Source organism: Carcharhinus amblyrhynchos, chromosome 4 (genome assembly GCF_965287045.1).
Source record: "Carcharhinus amblyrhynchos chromosome 4, sCarAmb.v2.hapA, whole genome shotgun sequence".
NCBI lineage: Eukaryota > Metazoa > Chordata > Chondrichthyes > Carcharhiniformes > Carcharhinidae > Carcharhinus > Carcharhinus amblyrhynchos.
This window is the reverse complement of record NC_137327.1, coordinates 131,687,620-131,714,263: the sequence shown is the minus strand read 5'-3', so window position 1 is coordinate 131,714,263 and position 26,644 is coordinate 131,687,620. Positions and strand designations below refer to the sequence as shown.

The window sequence follows — 26,644 nt, the reverse complement described above, 5'->3', positions numbered from 1 at the left end:
CATCCCCGTAACAGCACATATTTACCCTCCTAATTCCTGTGACACTAGGGTCAATTTAGCATGGCCAACCAACCCAACCCATACATCTTTGGACTGTGGGAGTAATCATGATGTGGATGTGCCGACGTTGGACTGGTGTAAACACAGTAAAAAGTCTGACAACACCAGGTTTTAGTCCAACCGATTTATTTGATAGTAAACGCACAAGCTTTCAAGGTTTCCCTCTTCGTCAGGTGAATGGAGAGTTCTGGCCTCAGACAGGGCATATAAAGCACGGACAGTTTAGAGATTACTGCTCTGTGCTTTATATGCCCTGTCTGAGGCCAGAACTCTCCATTCACCTGACGAAGAGGGAAACCTCGAAAGCTTGTGCGTTTACTATCAGATAAATCGGTTGGACCAAAACCTGGTGTTGTCAGACTTTTTACTGTGGGAGTAAACCAGAGCACCCAGAGAAAACCCACGCACACACAGGGAGGACGTGCAAACTCCACACAGACAATGACCTAGGGTGGCACGGTAGCACAGTGGTTAGCACTGCTGCTTCACAGCTCCAGGGACCTGGGTTCGATTCCTGGCTTGGGTCACTGTCTGTGTGGAGTTTGCACATTCTCCTCGTGTCTGCATGGGTTTCCTCCGGGTGTTCCGGTTTCCTCCCACAATCCAAAGATTTACAGGTTAGGTTGATTGGCCATGCTAAAATTATCCCTTAGTGCCCTGAGATGTGTAGGTTAGAGGGATTAGCAGGTAATTAGGTAGAGATATGTGGGTGGGGAATGGGTGGGGTTGTGGTTGATGCAGACTCAATGGGCCAGATGGCCTCTTTCTGCACTGTAGGGTTTCTGTGACCTAAGGCTGGAATCGAACCCAGGTCCCTGATGCTGTGAGGCTGCAGAGCTAACCCATGGTCTGGATTAGTTGTGTTCAATATGAGAACGTGTTCTGAATGTGGTGACAAAAATTTCATTAAACCACTTACAAGCCCAGGCTCAGAAAACTACAGCCACAGATGACAATATTTTCCCATTTGTACTCTGAGTTGATGGGGTGTGCACTTCAAATCTACCATTTTTATGTTTTGAATCAAAAACCTTTGCTTTTATTGCTGCACAGATGTGGGCTTGGCACATTATCCAATTCAGCACAATGCAGGAGTGGTGAAACAGAACAGAAACAAGCTCATATAAAATCACTGAGCTAAAATTGCCACAGATCTACTGGAATGGTGCAGCTACAAGGAAAAGTCATTGCAGCGTAATTGGAGTGGGTCCAAGCTATACATGGTAAGAGAAAAAGAGGCAATGTGCAGAGTGCTGTACAACTTCATAGAACCATAGAATCATCGAAAAGTTACAGGAGAGGTCATGTCTCACGAATTTGATGGAGTTTTTCGAGGAAATGACAGATGATTGATGAGGGTAGGGCAGTGGATGTTGTCTGCATGGACTTCAGTAAGGCCTTTGACAAGGTCCCTCATGGCAGACTGGTGCAGAAGGTGAAGTTGCATGGGATCAGAAGTGAGCTGGCGAGGTGGTTACAGAACTGGCTCTGTCAAAGGAGCGGGTAGCAATGGAAGGGTGCGTTTCTGAATGGAGGGCTGTGACAAGTGGTGTTCCTCAGGGATCAGTGCTGGGACCTTTGCTGTTTGCAATATATATAAATGATTTGGAGGAAAATGTAACTGGATTGATTAGTAAGTTAGTGGACGACACAAAGGTTCATGGATTTGCAGATAGCAATGAGGAACATCAAAGGATGCAGCAGGATATAGATCAATTGGAGACTTGGGTAGAGAAATGGCAGATGGAGTTCAATTCAGACAAATGTGAGATAATGCATTTTGGAAGGTCTAATACAGATAGGAAATATACAGTAAATGGCAGAACTCTTAAGATTATTGATAGGCAAAGGGATCTGGATGAACAGGTACACAGGTCACTGAAAGTGGCAATGCGGGTGGAGAAGGTGGACAAGAAGGCATACAGCATGCTTGCCTTCATTCGCTGGAGTATTGAGTTTAAAAATTGGCAAGTCATGTTGCATCTTTATAGAACCTCAGTTAGGCCACACTTGGAATATAGTGTTTAATTCGGGTCGCCACACTACCAGAAGGATGTGGAGGTTATGGAGAGGGTACAGAAAAGATTTACCAGGATGTTGCCTGGTATGGAGGACATTAGCTATGAGGAGAGGTTGGAGAAACTTGGTTTCTTCTCACTGGAGAGACAGAGGTTGAGGGGAGACTTGATAGAAGTCTACAAGATTATGAGAGGCATGGACAGAGTGGATAGTCAGAAGCTTTTTCCCAGGGTGGAAGAGTCAATTACTAGGAAGCATAGGTTTAAGGTGCAAGGGACAAGGTTTAAAGGAGATGTATGAGGCAGATTTTTTACACAGTGAGTAGTGGGTGCCTGGAACTCATTGTCGGGACAGGTAGTGGAAGCGGAAATGATAGTGACTTTTAAGGGGGGCCTTGACAAGTACATGAATAGGGTGGGAATAGAGGGATATGGTTCCCAGAAGGGTAGAGGGTTTTAGTTAAGTCGGGCAGCATGGTTGGTGAAGGCTTGGTGGGCCAAAGGGCTAGTTCCTGTGCTGTAATTTTCTTTGCTTTTTGTTCACAGAAGGAGGCCATTCAGCCCATCTTGTCCATGCAAGCCTGAGGTCACCCAAGTGCCCTTTCTAATCTAAAAGTTCAAAGTTTACTTATTCGTGTCACAAGTAGGCTTACTTTAACACTGCAATGAAGTTACTGTGAAAATACCATAGTTGCCACACTCCAGCACCTGTTCGGATATACTGAGGGAGAATTTAGCATGGACAATTCACCTAACCAGCATGTCTTTCAGACCGTGGGAGGAAACTGGAGCACCCAGAGGAAACCCACACAGACATGGGGAGAATGTGCAAACTCCACACAGACAATGACCCAAGCCGGGAATCAAACCTGGGTCCTTGACGCTGTGAGGCAGCAGTGCTAACCACTGTGCCACCGTGCCACCCAGCAGAGCAACTCTGATAAGGGGTCACCCTGACTCAAAACATTGGCTCTATTCTCTCTCCACAGATGCTGTCAAACCCAGTGAGATTTTCCAGCATTCACAGTAACTTCACTGCAGTGTTAATGTAAGCCTTATTTGTGACGAATAAATAAGCTTTATCTTTTCAACCTTAAATGTTTTGTTTCAGATTCCAGCACCCGCAGAATTTTGCCTTCATCTCAGTGGAGAAGGAGGCTACTCAGCCCAGTACATCTGTACAGGCTCTTTGAAAGAGTTATCTATTTAGTCCCATGACCTGTTCTTTCTTCATAACCCTGCATTTCCTTTCCTTGTCAAGTATTTATCCAAATTCTCTTGGAAAGTTACTAGTGAACCTGCTTGCTCCAGCTCTATAGGCAGTGTGAGCCACTTTGAAATAATTTGCCACATCAAAAAGCTCTCCCGGTCTCTCCTCTGGTTCTGTACCTCTAGCAATTGGCTATCATACTTGCAGATGTAAACAACTTTGAACTGATGTACGTTTCACTCTCTCCAAGAGCCTGCTACTCCACATAGCCCCCAGCTTGTGAACAAATCTGTTTGTCAAACAAGTCCAGGCTTTTTATATTTGCCTGAAGCTGCTATTCATTTCAAGAACCCAGGCCATTATATCTTGCAGCATTATAACTTGAGCACTTAATCTGGGCTGACAATTGAGTCCAGTACTTAGGGAATGCTGCATTGCCAAATGCACTGCCTTTCAGATAAATTGCCTGTCTCCTCAAATAGACCTGTGAGATACCCTGGCAGTATTTAAGGAAAAGCACAGACGTTCTCCCTGGTGTCCTGTCCGACATTTATCTCCCAATCTAAATCACTGAAAAAAAAGGGTTACTTGTTAATTATCTTATTGCTGTTTCTGGATCTTGCTGTGTGAAAATTGGCTGCCACACCTCCTAACTTACAACAGCGACCATCGTTCAGAAGTACTTAATTGACTATGTAGCATTTGGGATCCCCTGAGGTTCTGCCAAGTATATATTTGTACATATCTACCTTTTTAAAAGAGATATGCACCAACACTCTGGACGGAATTTTATGAAAAAAATTCTAATTGCTGAGCGAGCGAGAAAATGGGAGAGTTTCAGACGCATTTTTTGAGCAAGTTATAAAAAAGAAATCTTACGATACTCAGTCAAAAAAAAGGACAGGGTGCAATTCTTGCCAGTAGGGGGTGGGGCAGAGCCTAATTTCACCAGTGAGGCCGACTACTGATCCCAAAGGACACAATTGCAAAGGCATTCGGATCTCCCAGTGTGCTGGGAAATCTCCTGTCACTCACCCGCCACTCCCCCTCTCTCCATTGATATCAGGGCCCACTGCTGATTACTCCCTGTGCCAGTCCTCCCCCACCCCCAATAACTACTCTGGGCATTGACCCCTCCCACCCCCTGATCAATGGCCTGGCCATCACCCCCCCTCACTCACCCAATCGCTGGCCCAGATATAACCTCTCCCACCCCTGATTACTGCCACCATCGATCAATCCCCCTCCCCTCTGCAGAGTTTGCTCTTTCCTTCTCCCATTGATGACGTTCCTTCTGTCTCCCCCACAGTCATGGCACCATCCTTACTCAGGTCCCATCCCATCAGGTCCTGCCCCTTCTCAGACTCTTTTAGGCTCCATCCCTCAAACTCTGCCCCCTTGGTACTTTCCCTGGCACTCCCAGGGTGTGAGGTGGGCAGTGCCAAGGTGCCTGGTGGGCTGTGCTAGAGTCCGTGGTGGGCAGTGGCAGGATGCCAAGTGGTCACTGCACGGCCTTACCCCCGACCACTTGGGGTTTCAATGGTTTCCGGTCCCACTGGCAATGTCTGGTCTTGGTTGGTGAAGATCAGACATGATCCTCACCAATGAGAATCTCAGCTGGTGAGGGGTAAGTTCAAATGAGCCCAGACTATTGCATCCTGGACTCACTAATGGCATGCCAAGCACATCATGAATATTTGAATTGGATTTGCACCCTTTCTAAGCAAAATGCCGAATTCGCTGGGAAATCAGCGCTGGTAACATTGCAAGAGGCGAAAAACTGGGAGCAATCCTGATTTTTTTGTCTCTTGCTCAATCGTACCAGCTCTCCTCACCGATTGAGTGGCGGTATGAGCTGGTAAGATTGCGGTTTTTATTTATATGGAATGTTGAATGTTCATTTTCTTATGGAACAATACCTCCTCCTAATTAGTGTCAACTTTGGTGAAGTAGATTCAAACACAATGAGGTATAATTCGCTTTGGCATCTGGCAGGATGTACCACTCGTAAGCCTTGCCCTTGTAATCTTAGGTTTTTCAATTTTTTTGTGTAGCCAGTCACTGAAAGTGCAAGCTGATATCATTGCAGTGAGGGAAATGGTATCTGGAGCCTGAGTGAAGAGGATAACCAACTGTAAATCTCCGTAACTAATCAGATTGAAGGATTGTGGGATTAACACTGCAACTTCTAAGAAGGAAGAAAATAGAGTGGATTAATGTAATGACAAATTGGAAAGAGAAATGAAGAGTGGAAGAAAGTTTGGATTAAAACCAGTGGAGAAAACAAGCTGAAAAGAAAACTAAAGCAGTTCCTTCTCATTTAACTTCTACATTTTTAAAAATCTCAAACAACAATTAAAACCTGCAGCAGTGAGAACCCATAAAAAGGTTGACTGGTGGTAATGAAGAGATATACCATTGTTAAAAGTTTGCTCAGACTGAAATGGAAAAGACTTGACATTCAATGGTGGTTTTAATTCATATTTCCCATGCAAATATAGCAACTTCCCTCCATATTGTGTATTTTAATGGGAAGATGGACACTGCGATAGATTTCATCAAACTAATAGTCAACTTGGGACAGGAAATGTTGTGTATTAAGAACAAAAAAACAAAGAAAATTACAGCACAGGAACAGATCCTTTGGCCCTCCAAGCCTGCACTGACCAAAGTCCAAAGATGTGCAGGTTAGGTTGATTGGCTGTGTGAAATTGCCCCTTAGTGTCCTGAGTTGCACAGGGTGAATATGAGGGTAGGGCCTGGGTGAGATTGTGGTCGGTACAGACTCGATGGGCCAAATGGCCTCTTTCTGCACTGTAGGATTTCTTTAACTCTATGATTCTATGACCATGCTGCCCAACTGAACTAAAGCCCCCTCCCCTCCCGGGGATCATATCCTTCCATTCCCAGCCTAGTCATGTATTTGTCAAGACACCCCTTAAAAGTCACTATCATATCTGCTTCCCCAACTTCCCCCCGGCAGCGAGCTCCAGGCACCCACCACCCTCTGTGTGAAAAAATTTGCTTTGTACATCTCCTTTGAACCTTGTCCCTCACACCTTAAACAAATGCCCCCAAGTAATTGACTCTTCCACCCTGGGAAAAAGCTTCTGACTATCCATTCTGTCCATGCCTCTCATTCTTGTAGATTTCTATCAGGTCTCCCTTCAACCTCTGTCGTTCCAGTGAAAACAAACCACGTTTCTCCAACCTCTCGTCATAGTTAATGCCCTCCATACCAGGCAACATCCTGGTATATTTTTTCTGTACCATCTTCAAAGCCTCCACATTCTTCTGGTAGTGTGGCGACCAGAATTGAACACTGTATTCTAAGGTGGACTAACTAAATTCGATAAAGCTGCAACATGACTTGCTAATTTTTAAATTCAATGCCCCAGCCAATGAAGGCAAGTATGCCGTATGCATTCTTGACCACCTTCTCCGCCTGCATTGCCACTTTCAGTGACCTGTGTACCTGTGCATCCAGAACCCTTTGCCTATAAATACTCTTAAGGGTTCTGCCATTTACTGTATATTTCCTATCTGTATTAGGCCTTCCAAAATGCATACCTCACATTTGTCTGGATTAAATCTGTCATCTCTCCACCCAAGTCTCCAATCTATCTACATCCTGCTGCATCCTCTGATGATCCTCATTGCTATCTGCAAATCCACCAACCTTTTTGTCGTCCGCAAATTTACTAATCAAACCAGTTACATTTTCCTCCAAATCATTTATATATATTACAAACAGCAAAGGTCCCAGCACTGATCCCTGAGGAACACCACTTGTCACAGCCCTCCATTCAGAAATGCACCCTTCCACTGCTACCCTCCGTCTTCTATGACTGAGCCAGTTCTGTATCCACCTTGGCAGCTCACCTCTGATCCCATGCAACTTCACCTTCTACAGCTGTCTGTCATGAGGGACCTTGTCAAAGGCCTTACATAAGTTCATGTAGATAACATCCACTGTCCTACCCTCATCAATCATCTTTGTCATTTCCTCAAAAAAGTAGATCAAGTTAGAGTGGCACGACCTCCCCTTCACAAAACCATGTTGTGTCTCACTAAAACGGCCACTTATTTCCAAGTGGGAATACATCCTGTCTCAAAGAATCCTCTCCAATAATATTCCCACCACTGACGTAAGGCTCACCGGTCTGTAATTACCTGGATTATTCTTTCTACCCTTCTTAAACAAAGGAACAACATTGGCTATTCTCCAACCCTCTGGAACCACCACTGTAGCCAGTCAGGATACAAAGATTTCTCTCAAGGCCCTAGCAATCTTCTCCCTTGCCTCTCTCAGTATTCAAGTGTAATTTTGCTTCTTTCTCTAGTCTGAAGTTACTGTCACATTTACACATTTATAATGGTGAGTGCCATTAGCCTCACCATTATTCTGCCAGTATGTTATGCCACAATAGCTGTTCTTCAGTGAGTGTAGAATTGTTCTTCATGTTGTGTAATAGCAACTCTCCATTTCTGACTTACCTGACATTGTCTGGAATGTAATTGAAGCAGTGAAAGAAAGGAAAATGCAGAGGGTTAGTAAATGACAGACAGCTGGGCACTTTGTACACATCATAAACTGGGTCAGATTTACAACACACAGTTACTCAACACCAAACGTTTCTGAAGCAGAGGCATCAGCCAGTGACAACACCAAACACCAGGTGAGATATTTCTTCTAGCCTGAGTCTACTGGATCAGGGGCGATACCGCAACTGCATCAAGTTTTGGTTTAATTATTAGTGTCACAAGCAAGGCTTACATTAACACTGCAATGAAGTTACTGCAAAAATCCCTGAGTCGCCACACTCCGTGTCTATTCGGATACACTGAGGGAGAATTTAACATGGCCAATGCACCTAACCAGCATGTCTTTCGGACTGTGAGAGGAAACTGAGGCACCCGGAGGAAACCCTTGCAGACATGGGGGAAATGTGCTCAATCTGCACAGATAGTGACCCAAGCTGGGAATCAAACCCAGGTCCCTGGCGCTCTGAGGCAGCAGCTCTGACCACTGTGCCAAACTGCCGCCCAAGAGGATGGATCATTACAATTGACTTCAGTTCGCCACACATGCAGGGGAGACAGCTTTGCTACTGGTTATTATTCTGTAATTCCTGTGGTAATGTGGCGATACGTGGCTACTAAAGTAAAGATTGAACTGTGATACTCTGTCTAGGCTTATACCAGCTGTGAAAGCTACTCCCATTGCTTTCAAAAAGAAGAAATAAACTTGCATTTTGCCCAACTTCAATCAAGCTTTTCATCATTTATTCTTTGATGTGAGTGAACCAATCAGTGGGTTTTCAAAGGGCATTTCTGAGAGGCGAAAGACTGAATAAGATTCAAGATACTATACAATGGATCAATCCAAGATTCATTTGAATTCTTTACGGATGTAACATCATTAATTTAGAAATCTAGGTTTAGAATTAAGGTCCAATAATCCAGGCACCTCCTATTTTACAAAGAGTAGAAGGGTAAATTAAACAAGTGAAGGTGTTTAGGTCAATTGATGCTAAGCTGGAGTTTTAAAGTGTGGAACTTGTAAATCCTTAACACTATGACCATCCAAATTTGATGGTGAAATTGAAATCACCTAGCATAATTACTCGTTTATTATTGTCACACAGCTCAGTGAATTGCCTATTTCCTGCTGACTCTTTGGGGGTTACTTCCAGTAATGTGGCTGCCTCCTTTATATTCTTAACTTCTGTCCACAAATCCTCGTTTGAAGACCCTTCCAAGATATCATGTCTCCTTATTAGTTATTGACTCATTAATCAATAGTGCAATATCACCTACATTTTACACCATCCTCTGTCTTATCTAAAGATGCTATACCTCGGAATGTTGAGTTGTCACTCCTTCCCTTCCCTCAACAATGTTTCTGTGATGGCAACAGTATCACACTTCCGCCTCTCAATCCATGCCCTTAACTCACAAGTTTTACCTAATACAATCCTAACATTAAAGAAAAGACTATCCAGCCTTGCCTTACTCTCTTGACACTCAACACAGTTGAACTCACTCTGTCTTGCTTCCTTTATTATAACAGAATGTATCCCCATTTTGACACAGTCCACAACCTGGTCTTTATCTGGACTTTCAGATTAAGTAATAAAATAGCAACCTTCTCTATTTGGAATGTACTGTTTGGTTTTTAAGCAGTTATCCTGAAATATCTACACGCAAGTCGAAAATTTGAGGGTCAAAAATCCTATAAGTGATTTGGTCAAAAGATACTCAGCATGGTTGCATGGCATCCAAGTAACAGTCTAATAGATGGGCTCACTGCAGTATTTTTTACATGGCTTAATGCCTTGATTACTGTAATCTGTCAGGAAAAAAACATTCACCTGCTGCCCTTACCAATTTCTAGCCTCAGAAGATTGTGCCTTACTTCCCAAAGTTCCACAATGTGTGACAACATGAAGCCAGTGAAATTTCAGCGGAGGCAAAGATATTTCGGAACACAAGCCCTAATGCCAACTATTGCTGTGTCTGATCCTCAACCTTGCTCAGTTTCAAACTCGGCAAGACCATAATCTTGGGAAGATTTGTAGCTACGGAGAAATCCCCCAGAGGGGAAGGAAGGAAGGAGTAAAATCAGTAAGAAATTAGTTAAACAGTGCAAAGCCAAGGGCGCTGAGCAGTGTCAGTTAATCAAACTAGACATTTACGGTCAGCATGTAGCTTTGGATTCAGTCCTGCAACCTTTTCCAATTCATTAGAAAATGCAGGATTCTATCATGTCACAAGATGTTGGACTTGTAAGTAACTGGGTCAGTTTTGAAAGTATGTTAATAATTAGTGTTTTTATCCTGTCAGTCATTGCAAACAAATTATGTTAGCCAAAAGAAATACACATTACTGTTTGTGTTCACCATTGGAATTTCAAAAACCTTCCCAATTTCAGGGTCACTTGGATCACTTCACATTCGACCAGGTTGAATTCATTTGTATTTTAGATTCTAATTTGTACTTTTACAATGAGACTGGGCCTATGATTACGCCCAGAATCGAAATTAGGATCAGAACTGAGGTCAGGCTAATAATACAACGGGAAGATAGAAAGTTCAGAGAGATAAGGAAAAGGAAATGAGAGACACCAAGTGAGAAGATGAGAAGAGGTGGGCAACTAACATATTGGGGAATCCAAATGACTTCAATGTGCATATAACTAGTAAGTTATTATAACTAACAAGAGAAAAGGTGGGGCCCATTGGGGACTGAAAAGTGGATCCAAGCACGGAGGCGTAAGTTATTGCTGAGGTACTGAAAGAGTATTTAATAGAATCCTTATTGTACAAAAGGAGGCCATTTGACCCACTGAGTCTGCATTGATTTTCCAAAAGATCAACTCACCCAAGGTCAACAACCTAAGCCCACCCTATCCCCGTGACACCATGCATTTACTATGGCTAATCCCCTTAACCTACAAATCTATGGGTACTAAGGGGCAGTGTTGCTAATCCCCTGAACCTGGGCATCTTTTGACATTAAGAGGCAATTTAGTGTGGCCAGTCCAGCTAACCTGTATATCTTTGTTGTGTGGGAGGAAACCAGAGCACCCGGAGGAAATCTACACAGGCACAGAGAGAACGTGCAAACTTCAGACAGCCACCCAAGGTTGAAATAGAACCCAGGTGCTAACCACTGTGCCACCGTGCCACCTTCTCTACCTTTATCAAGGAAGAAGATTCTGCCAAACCCCGAGTGAAGGATGAGGTAACTGAGATGCTGGATAGGTTGAGAAAAAGATGAACAGGAGATATTAGAAAGGCTGGCTGTACTTAAGGTTGATAAACCACTGGGACTGGATAGGATGCATTCAGAGGGACGTGAATGCAGAAGAAGTGGTCATAATCTTTCAATTCTCCTCAGAAATGGGGGTGATTCCTAGGGGGCTGGGAATTGGCAATTTTGTACCTTTGCTCAAAACAAAATGTGCAAAGATAAATCCAGCAAGCACAGGCCAGTGACATTGGCTTCAGTGCTGGGAAAGCACTTAAAAATGATAATCTTGAACTGAATTACTTTGTACTTGGACAGATGTGGATTCATTAGAGAAATCTACCATGGATTTGTTGAAGGCAAATCATTTAACTAAGTTGATGATGCAACAGAGAGATGGGGTGAAAATGGACTTCCTAATGGTGTTGATAAAGTGCCACATAACAGACTTGTGAGCAAAGTCAAAACTCTTGGAATAAATTTAAAGTTTATTTGTTAGCGTCGCAAGTAGGCTTATATTAACTCTGCAAATAAGTTACTGTGAGACTCGCCTAGTTGCCACACTCTGGGTACACTGAGGGGCAATTTAGCATGGTCAAGCACGTCTTTTGGACTGTGGGAGGAAACCGGAGCATCTGGAGGAAACCCACGCAAACACGAGGAGAATGTGCAAACTCCACGCAGACAGTCACCCAAGCTGGGAATTGAACCTGGGTCCCTGGCACTGTGAGGCAGCAGTGCTAGCCACTGTGTCACTGTACACCCTAAATCAAAGCAAAGGATGTGGGCATCAATCCCAAGGGACAGTATGTGGCAGCATGGGCACAGAATCATAGAATCCCTACTGTACAGAAGGAGGCCATTTGGCCCATCGACCACAATCCTACTCAGACCCTGTTCCCGATAACCCTCATTTACCCTGCTAATCCCCCTGACACTAAGGGACAATTTAGCATGGCCAATCAACCTAACCCACACATCTTTGGACTGAGGGAAGAAACTACAGAGATGAGAAAGTGCAAGCTCCACACAGACAGTGAAGCAAGGCTGGAATTGAACCTGGGTCCCTGGCACTGTGAGGCAGCAGTGTTAACCACTGTGCCACCATGCTGAATGATAGTAAGTTGCAAGGAACAGTGAACAGTTGTTCTTCAGACAAGAGGGTGCACAGTGTTGTTCCTAAGAGTCAGTGCTGGGGCCATTGCTTTTCTTGAAATATGTCAGTGAGCTGGGGCTGGGTTAGACCAGTTAGCTGGGTGGCTAGTGTGTGGTTCCGATTCATGTTGCAGCTGTGTTAGACTTGGGACATCCTTCCTCACCCTCCTCCTGAGAGTACAATGGCAAATCACCAAACTGAGAAAGAACCCACCAAAAAACAGTTCAGGCTGAAGCGTCAGGAGACAATGAACCAAGGACCTGCCTTTGGCCAATGAGCTGAACTTGGAATGGAGAACACAATTTTTGACACACAGTTTGGAAGAGTGGTGAATTGCTAGTATAGTGTTTTGAAAATTGCAATGCATATTTTGCCCACCCGAAGCAAATGAGACAATTAATCAAAATTTCACTCATGGTTGCTACGGGAGGACACAGGTTTAAGGTGAGGGGGAGTAGATACAGAGGAGATGTCGGGGTAGGTTTTTCACTCAGAGGGAGGTAGGTGAGAGGAATCGGCTGCCGTCGGTGGTGGTGGAGACAAATTCGATAGGGTCTTTTAAGATAATTCTGGATGAGTACGTGGGACTTAATAGGATTGAGGGTTATAGGTAAGCCTAGTAGTTGGCGATATGATCGGCGCAACTTGTGGGCCGAAGGGCCTGTTTGTGCTGTAGTTTTTCAAAGTTCTATGTTCTATGAGACAGCTAAGGTGATATTGAAGATTTTGAACAGGTAATAAAAACACAAACAAGTGAAAGTTGTCTCTCTCGCCAGAAAAGAACTTGTAAAAGACAGAAGGCTGTCAGATCCATTACAGTTATCAAGATCATGAAAACTCAGTGGTGCAGTGTTTGGCACAGCTGTCTCACAGTGCCAGGGACCCGGCTTCAATTCCAGTCCTGGGTCACTGTATTTGTGGAGTCTGCACATTCTCACCGTGTCTGGGTGGGTTTCGTCTGGGTGCTCAAGTTTCCTCCCACAGTCCAAAAGACGTGCTTGGCCACGCTAAATTCTCCCTCAATGTACCCGAACAGGTGCCGGAGTCTGGCGACTCAGGGATTTTCACAGTAACTTCATTGCAGTATTAATGTAAGCCCACTTGTGTCACGAATAAATAAACTTTAAAACTGCTAAATTTGAGGCTTCCAGAAGCCCCTACAACCTTCCAAATTCAACTCTTGTATTACTACTCATTGCCACTGGGGGAGACAGTGGTAATGGTGGTAATGTTACTTGACTAACAACTTGGATAATATTTCAAATCTCACCATGGAAGCTGGTGGAATTTAAAATGAATTAATCGGCAAAAATCGGGAATTGAAAGTAAGGATGTCAAGGAGCGATCACCTGTTGTTGCTAAAATCCAGCAGGTTCTCTTTAGGGAAGAAATCTCTTGTCCCGACCTGGTCTGGCTGACGTAGAGTCATAGAGACACCGGATCCACATCAAAGTGATTCACTGCCCTCTAAAATAATCTAACCAGCCACTCAATTCAAGGGCAATTAGGGATGGGTAACAATTGCTAGCCTTTGCGATGAAAATGAAAAGGCTAGTGCCAGGAACCCACCTGCAAAGCAACAGTAACAGTCGCGCACACAGATTTGTGACTTATCAAAATGACTTTCCCACTGTGGTTGTCCGTACCCATGGCAGACAGAATGCTTTCCACTGGCAGAAGTGTTGAAAACTCAACCACTTAGCTCTTGTCAACTATCAAGACCAATACTGCTAGGTCAGTGAGAGAAACTAGAGACAAGTGACCCTGAATACATTTTTGTGCTGTCCTTTGAACCCAGCAACCTATCGTGTGTGGCAATGACCATTGACTCTCAGTCATAGATGCTCTTTATAGATACAAGGACATCTGTCAATGGTTTGGGAGACAAAAAAAATCAATAAACTCCTGGATTGTTCCATTCTCTGCAAACCAGGAAATTTGGAAAGTTCTTCCTTACAAATGCAACAAATCACGAGAATTCTTGGGACCTTTGGAATGCCACTCTCAAAGTCTCTAGAACAAATGCTGTACTTCATGCGATATCTGGGGAATGTGACACACTTATTAGTTTCCACACAGCGACAGATCCGTACATGATTTCCATCACAAATGTGATTCCTACGTATATCAACAGCATTCCCGAATTGTATGTGAACGCCTCACTGATATCGGTAAACTGAAAGGTGTTACGGGCTGGTTGTATGCAGTAAGTCATCTATTAGTGCATCAGCAGCAGCAAATATCCCTTTTATGTCAGGAAGCAACATGAGAAGGAACTTCAGGAATCTACTTGGCCTTGACATTATTGGGAAAACTGGGGATGAGCTGACCCCTGGGGACCCACCAATAGAAGTCTTCAAAAAACCCAAGAGTGAGAACCAGATTAGAATCTGTGTTGATATGCTGTCATCAAACCAAGACAGAGAACGAGAAAAACATTTGGTACAGCCAACTGTTGACATCATACAGAAAGTATATCATGCTCAACAGTTTGCTAAGCTTGACTTCAATACAGTCTATCAACAAATCAAGCTTGCAGGAGAATCTTTAGTGTTTTTCTATTCACACTGGATTTTTTTTGATACAAGAGGTTCAGATTTGGAGTCAAATTGTGAGCAGCTGAAGTATTTGAGAAATTGATTCCATCTAGACTTCAGGGACTGAAGGCACGTTGAACATCATTGATGACATTCTCATCCACAGTCACACTGAAAGTGAATTCAGGATTTTCCTTCGTGCATGCCTACAATGTCTTACAGAATGTAACCTCAACTTGAACAAAGACAAGCACTTATTCAATGAAAACAGAGTTAAATTCTTCATTGATGCTCAGTGATGAAGAACCCTCACATGATCCAGGGAAATTTGAAGCCTGGCAAATGCTGTGGATTCTACCGATGCAAGAAGTCGCAAATCTGTTAGGGCTCTTCATGTACTGTAGTTGCTTCTTTCCTGACCTCACTATGATGCCTGGCCCCCTATGCAAACTGACAGAAAGGACCACCAAATAGGAATGGACTGCATCACAAAACAAGCTGGACATCAGATCAAACAACGATTGTCAACACATTGTGCAAATACTTATTTTAATCCTGAGAAAATTACCCAGCTAGCCAGGGGTGCAAGCCTTCTTGGCTTCGGTGCAGTTCTGGATAGAGGACTGGTTGTCAAATAGGAGGCAGAGAGTGGGGGTCAATGGGTGCTATTCGGATTGGCGGATGGTGACTAGTGGAGTGCCCCAGGGGTCGGTGCTGGGGCCTCAGCTATTTACCATTTATATAGATGATCTGGAGGAGGGAACCGAGTGTAGGGTGTCGAAATTTGCTGATGACACCAAAATTGGTGGAAAGGCAAATTGTGCGGAGGGTGGGGAGAGTCTACAGAAGGATCTAGATAGGCTGGGCGAATGGGCCAGGAAATGGCAAATGGAATTTAATGTTGGCAAGTGCGAGGCGGTCCACTTTGGTAGGAATAATGGTAGGAAGGATTATTACTTACATGGAGAAAAACTGCAGCAGGCGACGGTGCAGAGGGACCTCGGGGTCCTTGTGCATGAGTCGCAAAAACCCAGCTTGCAGGTGCAGCAGGTGGTCAGGAAGGCAAATGGGATGCTGGCCTTCATCGCGAGGGGGATTGAATATAAAAGTAGGGAGGTCTTGCTGTGGCTGTATAGGGCATTGGTGAGGCCGCAGCTGGAGTACTGTGTGCAGTTTTGGGAGCCGTATTTACGCAAGGATATTTTGGCCTTGGAGGGAGTGCAGAGGAGGTTTACTAGGCTGATGCCGGAGTTGAGGGGGTTGAGCTATGAGGAGAGGCTGAATAGATTAGGCTTGTACTCGTTAGAGTTTAGAAGAATGAGGGGAGATCTCATTGAGACGTATAAGATGATGAATGGGATGGATAGGATAGAGGTGGAGAGACTCTTCCCGCTCAGAAAGGATAGGGGGCATAGCCTCAAGATAAAGGGGGGGCGGTTTAGAACAGAGTTGAGGAGGAACTTCTTCACTCAAAGGGTGGTGAATCTCTGGAATTCTCTGCCCGTTGAAGTGGTGGAGGCTACCTCGCTAAATATTTTTAAGACGCGGGTTGATGGGTTTTTGATGAGAGAGGGGCTTAAGGGTTATGGGGAGAGGGCGGGAATGTGGAACTGAGCCACGGCAGATCAGCCATGATCTTATTGAATGGCGGGGCAGGCTCGAAGGGCTAGTTGGCCTACTCCTGCTCCTATTTCTTATGTTCTTATGTTCTTATGTAAAAATACAAATCAGGAAACCCATCGATGCATGGTAATCCAATCACTAACACCTATAGAGTAACATTATTCACAATCCAAGAGAATAGTGTTCTCAATCACATGGGGTATCCTGCATTTTCATCTCCATCTGTATGGAAGCAAGTTTGAAGCCGTTACTGATCTCAGACCACTAGTAACCTTGTTCAACAATCCACATAGTAAATCTCTCAAGTCAAACAAAGCACTGGATACTCACACTGCAAGAGCATGTGTTCTAAGTTGCATATCAACCAGGCAAGACCAACCCAGCAGACCATCTTTTGCGGCATCCATTGCTAATAGCAATTTTCTCCAAGTCTTGAGGAAAATGTTGCCGGACAACATCTGATCTATCTACGTAAGCCTAAACACAATGTCGAAGCCAGTAAAATGAGCTGACACCAAAGTGGTAACGAAACAAGATGAAGATTTACGATGAAGCATAATGATGTAGGATCACAAAACTGGAAAGATGTAACCATCTACCAATAAAATTACTCACACAGTACAAGGTCGTCACAAGGTTGAAAACGAGCGCACTGTTGTAACCACACTTGATCTTGTTCAAGGCAGCTATTGTGTTATCATTCCACAACCACTGAGGGAATGTGTTGAGGATGTAGCACATGAAGGTCACCGGTAAATTGTCAAAAGCAAACAACTCCTGAGGGAGAAGGTCTAGTTCCCAGGAATTGAGTGCATGGTACAGCACAATATCAATCAGTACTTGACACCTTAAGTAAACACAATGTCAAATCTCACTGCTTCTCGAAACTACCTCCAGGAACATGGATTTTGTGGACTTGCCCACTGGTGAACAACTTGCTTGTTGTCACTGATGAGTACAACAGATTCTCCATAATTGGATGTCATTACGTCTACTGCAACATGAATAGTATCCTAAAACTTGATCGGATTTTCGTCTAGTTTGGAATGACTCAAACAGTGAGAAGTGACAATGGGCGCCCATTGAATGGCAATGAGTTTGGTAAATTTGCAACTACCGAGGCTTCCCTCATCGAAACTCACACCCCATTAGCCACGAACTAATGGAAAGGTTAAGACATTTATATATACCTTGAATAAAGTACAGCTAAAGCTGAGTGCAAAGTTAGTGTTCCAACACTTTCTTCACAATTACAGAGCAACTCCTCATTTGGCTACTGGAACAGCTCCAATCATATTCAACTTTGCATATCCAATGTGCACACGTCTTCCTGAGCTACCCCGGGGAGCTAATGATCGGCATGTACGAGAACACGACTGAGAACAGGAGGATTGATTGCAAGTAAATGCACAAAATTCAAAGCTGCCCTGCTAAAGCCAGGAGATAAAGTACTTGTGAAACATGATGGCTGTGTTGAAAAGCAAACATTATGACATCCAACATTTTCTTGTGACCATCACGAAAGGATCATAGATCACTGCTCAGTACAGTTCACAAATCATCAGACAAAACACATCATTCTTCAAAGTGCTGAAAGCATCATTTGTAAGCAGCAAATCTGATTCCAGCATCAACAGCTCAAATGAAGAACATAAGTTAAATGGGACCACAGCTGAGGTTACACGATGTCCCTTTTGTGAGAAATAAATCCACCATGTTTAAGTGATTATGTTGCGAAGCGAATCATTTTTAGTTGTGTGACGATGCTGCACCTTTAAGAAATGTATTTATTATCATGTTTCATGTGAGGGAATGTTTAAAATTCAGCTCTTTTTTACATGGTGCCAATTTGCCTAGGTACCAGGCAGCTAACATCTTGAGAATGTGGGCCAATGTTTGTTTTAGCTAGGAATGTGTTTGTTTTCATCTGAGTTAATGCATTTTTGTTTATTTGTTTTTTTCATCTGAGATTCTGCAATTGAGTTTTGGTTGGATTAAGGGGAGGAGCTAAATTTACATGGAAAAGCAGGCAGTTAGTCAATGGTTTCATAGTCATCATTAGATTCTTAATTCCAGACATTTTTTATTGAATTCAAATTACACCAGTGGCTGTGACAGGATTACGAACCCGGATCCCCGGAACATTAACTGAGCTTCTGGATTAATAGTCCAGTGATAATACCACGAGGCCATTGCCTCCCCTTAATATAAAGAAATGTGAACTGATACATTTCAGTAAAAAGAACAAAGAGAAGCAATAAAAAATGGAAGATACAATTCTAAAAAGGATGCAAATCGTTAATGGTGATAGGAAAGGTTCTGGTATTTAAACAGTACTTACCCTCAGAGGGTTTAGGGTGCATCAGATAGAAGGGGATTTCCACAGACACCTCACTAAGATAAAACAGAAACAAACTGCATCACATAAAAGCAAAATACATTATAACAATCAGAATTTTAAATGCTTGACAAGTGTCTGTTAACCAGCCAAATAAATATTCGGCCCAAATTTTCAATAGAAAAGAATCTCTACGGTGCAGAAAGTGGCCATTCAGCCCATTTACCCTCCATCAGCAAGCCAGAAGAGAATCTTACCCAGGCCTATCCCAGCGACTCATTTATCATGGCTAATTCACATAACCTACACACTTTGGACATTAAGGGGCCATTTGACATGGCCAACCTACCTAACCTACATTATTTTAGACTGTGGGAGGAAACTGGAGTACCCAAACGGAATCCATGCAGACACAAGGAGAACATGCAAACTCTACCCAGGCCAGAATCGAACCGGGATCCCTGGAATTGTGCTAACCACTGTGAGGCCATGCTGCCCTTCAATACATGGTGAGGCCTCCAATCGAACATACATTCCTCATGAGTCTCAGGACACTGAAGACGTCCTGGTATATACGATTTTGTGGTACTTATATGGGAAATCTAATCTTTCAATTGCCGATTTCACTCTGTCCAGACGGCTCCATGATTCCAATAACATTGGATCAGATAGTCAGAACTACAGATACGTGGGCTGCTTGCACACCTACCCTAGTTTTCACAAGGATTTGGCTATTCTTTTCACAGCAGGTTTAAAACCAATGTAACTCTTAAGTAAATCAGCTGGATTCTCAAAACACTCCAGAGTCCACAATAATGTTCACCCCCATCCCAGCAATGTTGACCCCCAATTCCTTCTGCACCCCAGATAGTGCTCACCCTCTCCTGCACCCTGCTGTACTCTCAGGCAGTGCTTGCCACTCACTCCCCCATCCCCACACCGCCCCATCTCCCACCGGCTTACCAGAGCTCACCCATTCCCACACCCCCCTCTCCTGACTCACCTTCCAGAATCCCTGGCTCCTGTCCGACTGATGTTGGAAGAGCCGGCATGGTTGGGGAGTGCAGGGCTGCTGGAGTGATTTCGAGAGGTGAATGGAACAAACACCACTGGTGGCGTAAGAGAGAGGTATACAATGATGGGGGGTGGGGGAGGCGAACAAGTTCATGTATGTGTGTGGGGGAGGGTAAAACCGGGCAAGAGTGCAAGGGGGGGCGGTTGTTAACATTGTCAATGGGAGCGAGGGGAGATGAACATTATCAGGTGTGGAAAGGGTAACACCCTTGGCAGGGTGAGTGTGGTTAACAGTGTTGGTGGGGGGAGGGGGATTACCAGTGTCAGTGGGGGTGAGGGGGTTAACACTGTCACTGGGGTGAGGGGTTAACACTGTCAGTGAGGTGGGGGAGGGGGTTAACATTTTTAGCACGGTGGGGCAGTTTCCGAAATTGACAGCTCCATTTAAAACAATATCAGTCAATGAAGTGAGGACAGACTTTAAGGGGCGTGTCTTCAGTTAATTTTGAGAAACAGGGCCATGGCTACCTCGAAATTAATTGCGTCCTCACTGTGTTTGCCCCTTGTCCCAGTCTCCTCGCTAACGCTCGCACCGCAAGCCGCCACAGCTCCGTTGTGAAATGATAAGCGGGCAGCTTGAATCGGAGTCGGTGTCAGACACCCCAACACTGACCGGATTATCTGGGCACCCCAGGTAGTGCTCACCATCTCCTGCACTCTGCTGCGCTCTCAGACGGTGCTCGCAACTTACACCCCCTCCCCACACCGCCCCAAGTCCCACCGGCTTACTCGTGCTCACCCATTCCCACACCCCCTCTCCTGACTCACCTTCCAGAATCCCTGGCTCCTGTCCGACTGATGTTGAAACAGCCAGCATAGTTGGAGAGTGCAGGGCTGCTGGGGTGTTTTTGCGGGCCTGAGGCTGGGAATTCTGTGCTGAATAACTCACCTCTTGATTCACCAAAGCCTGTCCACTGTCTACAAGGCACAAGTCAGGAGGATGGTGGAATACTCCCCACTTTCTTGGATGAGTGAGGTTCCTTCAACATTCAAGAAGCCCAACACTATCCGGGACAAAGCAACGCACCTCATCAACAACCCATTCACCACTTCAAACATTCACTTCTTTCACCACTGGAATAGGGAGGTGGCTGTGTGTATCATCTACAAGATACACTGCAATAATACCCTCAACAATTCGTTCCAAATCCACAGCTTCTACCACCTAGAAGACCAAGGGCAGCAGAAGCGTGGGCACACTGCCGATTGCAAGTTTCCCTCCAAGTCTCACACTTGGATGCATATCGCTATTCCTTCATTGTTGTAAAATCCTGGAATTTCCTTCTTAACAGCTCTGTAGGTATACCTTCATCACATGGACTGCAGTGTTTCAAGAAGATAGCTCACCAGCACCTTCTCAGGGGTAATTGGGGATGGATAACACGGTCACCTTGCCAATGATGGACATACATATCTCATGAGTGAATAAAAATAAAATCCAACAGTCAATTCAGCTGTGGCACTGTCACTGTGAAAAACAATGAGCAGAATTGAATGTGATAAACTCTTGCTGACCTTGAAGTGAGGTCTCCCAAGATCCTAAGGAAAGGAAATAAAAAGAGAAAGAGAAATAAGAACATACAAAAAAATTAAAGTTTAAATGTTTATGTATTAGTGTCACAAGTTGCTCTGGAATTCTCTGCCCGTTGAAGTGGTGGAGGCTACCTCGCTAAATATTTTTAAGACGCGGGTTGATGGGTTTTTGATAAGAGAGGGGATTAAGGGTTATGGGGAGAGGGCGGGAATGTGGAACTGAGCCACGACAGATCAGCCATGATCTTATTGAATGGCGGGGCAGGCTCGAAGGGCTAGATGGCCTACTCCTGCTCCTATTTCTTATGTTCTTACGTTCTTATGTTCTTACAAGTAGGCTTACATTCATACTGCAAGGAAGTTACTGTGAAAATCCTCCAGTCGCCACTCTCCAGCACCTATTCGGGTACATTGAGGGAGAATTTAGCATGGCCAATGCATCTAACCAGCACGTCTTTGGACTGTGGGAGGAAGCCGAAGCACCCAGAGGAAACCCATGCAGACACAGGTAGAATGTGCAGACTTGCACAGACAGTGACCCCAACCAAGAATCGAACTCGGATCCCTGGCACTGTGAGGCAGAAGTGCTAACCACAAAACAGACGGACAATATATGACTGATATGGGCGTTGAAATTGATCCACATGCCTCCCATTTTGCATGCATTGCTCAGATTAATGATTCCCCAGTGTCACAGGCAGTTAGTGTCATCCCAATTCCAATTGGAAATGTATTCCACCTGATAAGGTCAAACAGAAGAGGTGAAGCAAGCATCCAGTGCTTTACACATTCAAATAAGGAGGCTGTGTTCATGCCCTGTACAATTCCCCTCCAACTCGATTTACTTCATCAGTATAAACTTCTGTTCCTTTCTCCCTCATATCCTGACCAGTGAGGTCAGGCATCGCTCTGTTTCCATGCTACATTCATGCTGAACAATCTTCAGCTGGGACATAAAGTTAAGGAGTGTTACAATCGGGCATGGGGATGGGGATGAAGCTCATCATTTTTTCACTGCTGGAAATTTTTTTATGCACGCTTGTCAGGTGAAGGTGTTCGGTGGATTGACATGGTGCTCCAGTAGCTGAATGGACTGCTTTACTTTACAATGAATGAAGACTTGAAAGAGGTACCAGAGGGCCTGGAGCTGTAGCGAACATCAGTCTGTGCATTCAGGAGAAGAGGAGAGATAATTGAAAAAAGGGGAAGAAAAGTGCACATGAAAGGCTGCCATAGCATCCCTACAGTGCAGAAGAGGCCATTCAGCCCATTGAGTCAGCACCAACTCTCTGACAGAGTAAATTACCCAGGTCCTCTACCCCACCACCCTACTCATTTCCCATGGCCAGGGAGAAAGGAACAGAAGTTTATATTGATACGATAAGATGAAGTAAAGGACAAGGTGGCAGTGTGGTTAACACGGCTGCCTCACAGCACCAAGGACCTGGATTCAATTCCAGCCTCAGGTCACTGCCTTTGCAGAGTTTGTACATTTTCCCATGTCTGTGTGGGTTTCCTCCGGGCACTCTGGCTTCTTCCCACAGTCCAAAGATGTGCAGATTAGGTTGATTGGCCGTGGTAAATTGCTGTTTAGTGTCGGGGGATTAGCAGGTTACGGGAATAGGGCCTGGCTGGAATTATTGTCAGTGCAGGCTTGATGGGTCAAATGGTTTTCTTCTGCACTGTAGGGATTCTATGATCTAATGCACACATCTTTGAAGTCTAGGGGGGAAAATGGAGCACCCGGAGAAAACCCATGCAGACACAGGGAGAAGGTTCAAACTCCACACAGACATTGACCCAAGGCTGGAAAAGAACCCAGATCCCTGGAGCTGTGAAGCAGCAACGCTAACCACTGTTGCTGCCCTTGAGCGTCTGTTGGAAGTAGTAGGGCCACTCATATAGTGATCGGTAAGTAGCAAATGTGAAAATAAGGATTGCCAGCAACCTCTTTTCAAGGTTGTGTCCAGAAATGTTTAAAATCAAGTTCACAAATGATCTAACCCAATGACAGCTTTACTCTTAAGTAAATATCTTATTCCACCCCTTGTGGATTCAGCGTTGGTGAGAGGCAAGATATCACTGATTGAAGAAAGGTCACTTACCCTCCCCGGGAGACTGTCACCTTCACCTTCAGCAGATAAGACACAATCATTCCGAGGACCTCTTTATCCAAGCCTGCTCTGAGCCTATTAGGATACAAAACCAAAGGACAAGTGGGAAAGTGATTGAGATGGAACAGGAGGCCTGAAAAAAAACATAGAAAACAAGAACAGGACTGGCTATTCAGCCCCTTTGGGCCTGCCTGGCATTTCAATATGATCATGGCTGATCCTCTATCTCATACCATACTCCTGCTCCCTCTCCATACCACCTGACTCCTTTAGTGTCTACAGACTGTGCCAGAGTAGACAGAATGCAGGAGGATTTTACCAGACCCTTAGTGGTGGGTTTGCAAATTGATTTGATTGTGTGTCCGGCTGCTTTGCCAACACGCCCCTTCCTCCAGCCACATTTCCCAGGGACAGGCTAAGTCTGACATCAGCCACACACCCGGCAGTGACGGGAACCCAAGTGAGGTGGAAAAATACTTCTGACACAGCATCACACAGGCCTCACATGGTATCAGTTCCCCTACAACTTAGGAAAAGATGGACGAACAATGGGAAATTGGAACAGCCTGAGAGTTCAAGGCTTTTTAAAGCTTTGCTGGCACAACACGATGCGGGAGTCTGCATGTTCTCCCCGTGTCTGTATGGGTTTCCTCTGGGTGCTCCAGTTTCCTCCCACAGTCTGAAAGGTTAGGTGAATTGGCCATGCTAAATTTTCCCTCAGTGTACCCTAACAGGGGCCGCAGTGTGGTGACTAGGGGATTTTCACAGTAACTTCATTGCATTGTTAACGTAAACCCACTTGTGACATTAATAAATAATAAATAAACTTCAAGAAATTACATAGTATTCTAATCTAGAATACTGACCAACTACAGAGGGATTTTCACAGATTACAGTGCTAACGTAAGCCTACTTGTGACACTAATAAATACATTTTAACCTTTAACTTTAAAATGTCAAGCCTGCTGCCTTTTGTTGGCAGAAGGCTGCCATTATATGAGGATCTCCAGGAGCCTGGGGATTCTCACACCCTTCCGCCACTCTGATTGTAGCAGGTGGGTTGTGGGCAATGTAAAGGCCCATTGACAGTTTGGGGGGGGGGCGCGTGTGGAATCTCCAGCTTTTAGACCAACACAGCCAGAGTTTTCTGTCTTGATGTCTCTGATTGTGCTGGAGGTGATACAGTGGCACTCATTCCCCTCATGCCGAGGGTGATGGTGGACCACTGATTTTATGAAGGGGGGAAGGCATGAAGGAAATGATGCGAGTGGTCAGACTGTAGAATTGAAAGAAGGAGAATGACCCAGAATTTTAGCAAAGGGTTTCCATTGTTAATGAAAGAGTGCACATGAGGGAATGAAAAATAATTACTAATTACTCTGCTGATTTTTTAAAAACTTCATTCATGAGAAATGGATATTGTTGGCTGGGCCAGCATTTATTGCCCATCCCTAATTGCCCTTGAACTAGCTATGCCATTTCAGAGGGCATTTTTAATATTCAACTGTATCATTGTGGGTCTGGAGCCAGCAATCAGATATAGGCCAGACTGGTTAAGGGTGACTGGTTTCCTTTCCCAAAGGACATTGGTGAACCAGATGGGTTTTTACTACAACTGACAATGGTTTCAGGGTCACCATTAGATTTCTAATTTCAGGTTTTTTTAATTGAATTCAAGTTTCACCACCTGGAATGGTGGGATTCGAACCCAGTTCCCCAAAGCATTACCCAAAGTCTCGAAGATTACTAGCCCGATGATGATATCGCCACTGCCTCACCTAAATTCATTAGCATGTATTCATACGCTGTTGATCAGTATTCTGGATTAGAATACTATTTAATTTTAAAACCTAAATTGGATTCTGTGCCACCTTCTTGTGTGAATTAATGTTCAGTTTGCGCATGAAGAGGACAGCAGGAATAGGCTGTTAGCCATGACACTTACATGGTACTGGAGGCTAGGTTTGTGTCCTCATGTTTGAGCTTGCCATCCAAGGCCAGGCCTTGTTTCTGCCGGTTCCCTTCCAGAGTAGGGGTGAGGCTGTAAACTTTGGTGAAGGTAGAGTTGGGAGCCACAGTGTCGCTGGAATCACACACAATAAAATCCAAACAATGTTAAACAGGCTTGGATAAAAACTACCTTCAAAGTTTGGGTGGGCAATGATGCAATATGCTTCTTGTGTATTCAGTTTACTAGTCAGAGCTATAACATTCATATTTCACTTGAAGAGTGATCTCTAGTGTGCTACTTTTTCTAAAAAAAGGTATCAATCAATTTTTCCTTGTGTTGTTATTCATTCTAGCCTTGCGCTAGAACTGTTAAAATGTAGACTTTGCTGCATTGCAATCCAGGTGTATAACAAGTTACTGTTGACGTAGAGCATAATTAAACCACACCATCAATGCTTCTAGCAATTGCTCTATAGCCCATTGAACCTAGGCTGCTGTTCCAAGATACATGCGTGTCACTGGCCAGCCAGCATTTATTGCCCATCCCTCCTTGCCCTTGCAGGGCAGTTGAGAATCAATCACATTGCTGTGGCTCTGGAGTTACCTGTAGGCCAGATCAAGTAAGGATGGCAGATTTCCTTCCCGAGAGGGCATTAGTGAAGGAGATGGATTTTTCCGACAATCAACAATGGTTTCATGGTCATCAGTAGATTCTTAACTCCGGATATTTTTTAATTGAATTCAAATTCCACTATCTGCTGTGGTGGGATTTGAACCTGGGTCTCCCAGAACATTAGCTGAGCTTCTGGATTAATAGTCCAGAGATAATACCACTGGGCCATCACCTTCCCACCTCTAGCTGAAGGATAGGCAAAGGCCAACTCCCAATGCAACTCAATAACTCATTGCTGAGAGATATATTAATGTGACTCGAAGTGATCCTCTGATTTTCCTTTCATTTTCCTTCATGAAGGAGTGCTTATTTTCCATTATGGCTTCCTCTGTGGTACGGGTTATTTGTGTGAGTCATTACTTAGGGAACTGAAATGGCAGAGACTCAGATTTACAGCACGGAAAAGAAAGCCTGTGTTTACTGTACACACATACACACACAAACACACACACATGCATGCAGATCCACTCGCGTGTACATGTGCATGTGTGCACATTCACAGGTCTAAACATATTCAACCAAGTTCCATGATATTACTGGAATTGATGCACATCAGATTCCCATCCCTCTGGGCACAGGCTAAGAATGGGAGCTACACATCTGCCC

At 44.4% G+C, this 26,644-nt stretch overlaps 1 protein-coding gene across 3 annotated transcripts in view; it reads right to left on the bottom strand.

The window, feature by feature from the left end:
• LOC145342365 (beta-arrestin-1-like) overlaps positions 1 to 26,644 on the bottom strand; it is a 93,671-nt gene that overhangs the window by 8,906 nt on the left and 58,121 nt on the right. For 2 of the 3 annotated variants that reach the window (XM_080187888.1, XM_080187886.1), the window contains exons 12-15: positions 25,361 to 25,498; positions 23,407 to 23,490; positions 21,284 to 21,307; positions 18,698 to 18,750 (exon numbers count right to left, since the gene is read on the bottom strand). In XM_080187888.1, the coding sequence (XP_080044014.1) occupies positions 18,698 to 18,750; positions 21,284 to 21,307; positions 23,407 to 23,490; positions 25,361 to 25,498 (299 nt within the window). The remainder of the gene's footprint in view (positions 1 to 18,697; positions 18,751 to 21,283; positions 21,308 to 23,406; positions 23,491 to 25,360; positions 25,499 to 26,644) is intronic. The other variant, XM_080187889.1, reaches the window with a different exon arrangement.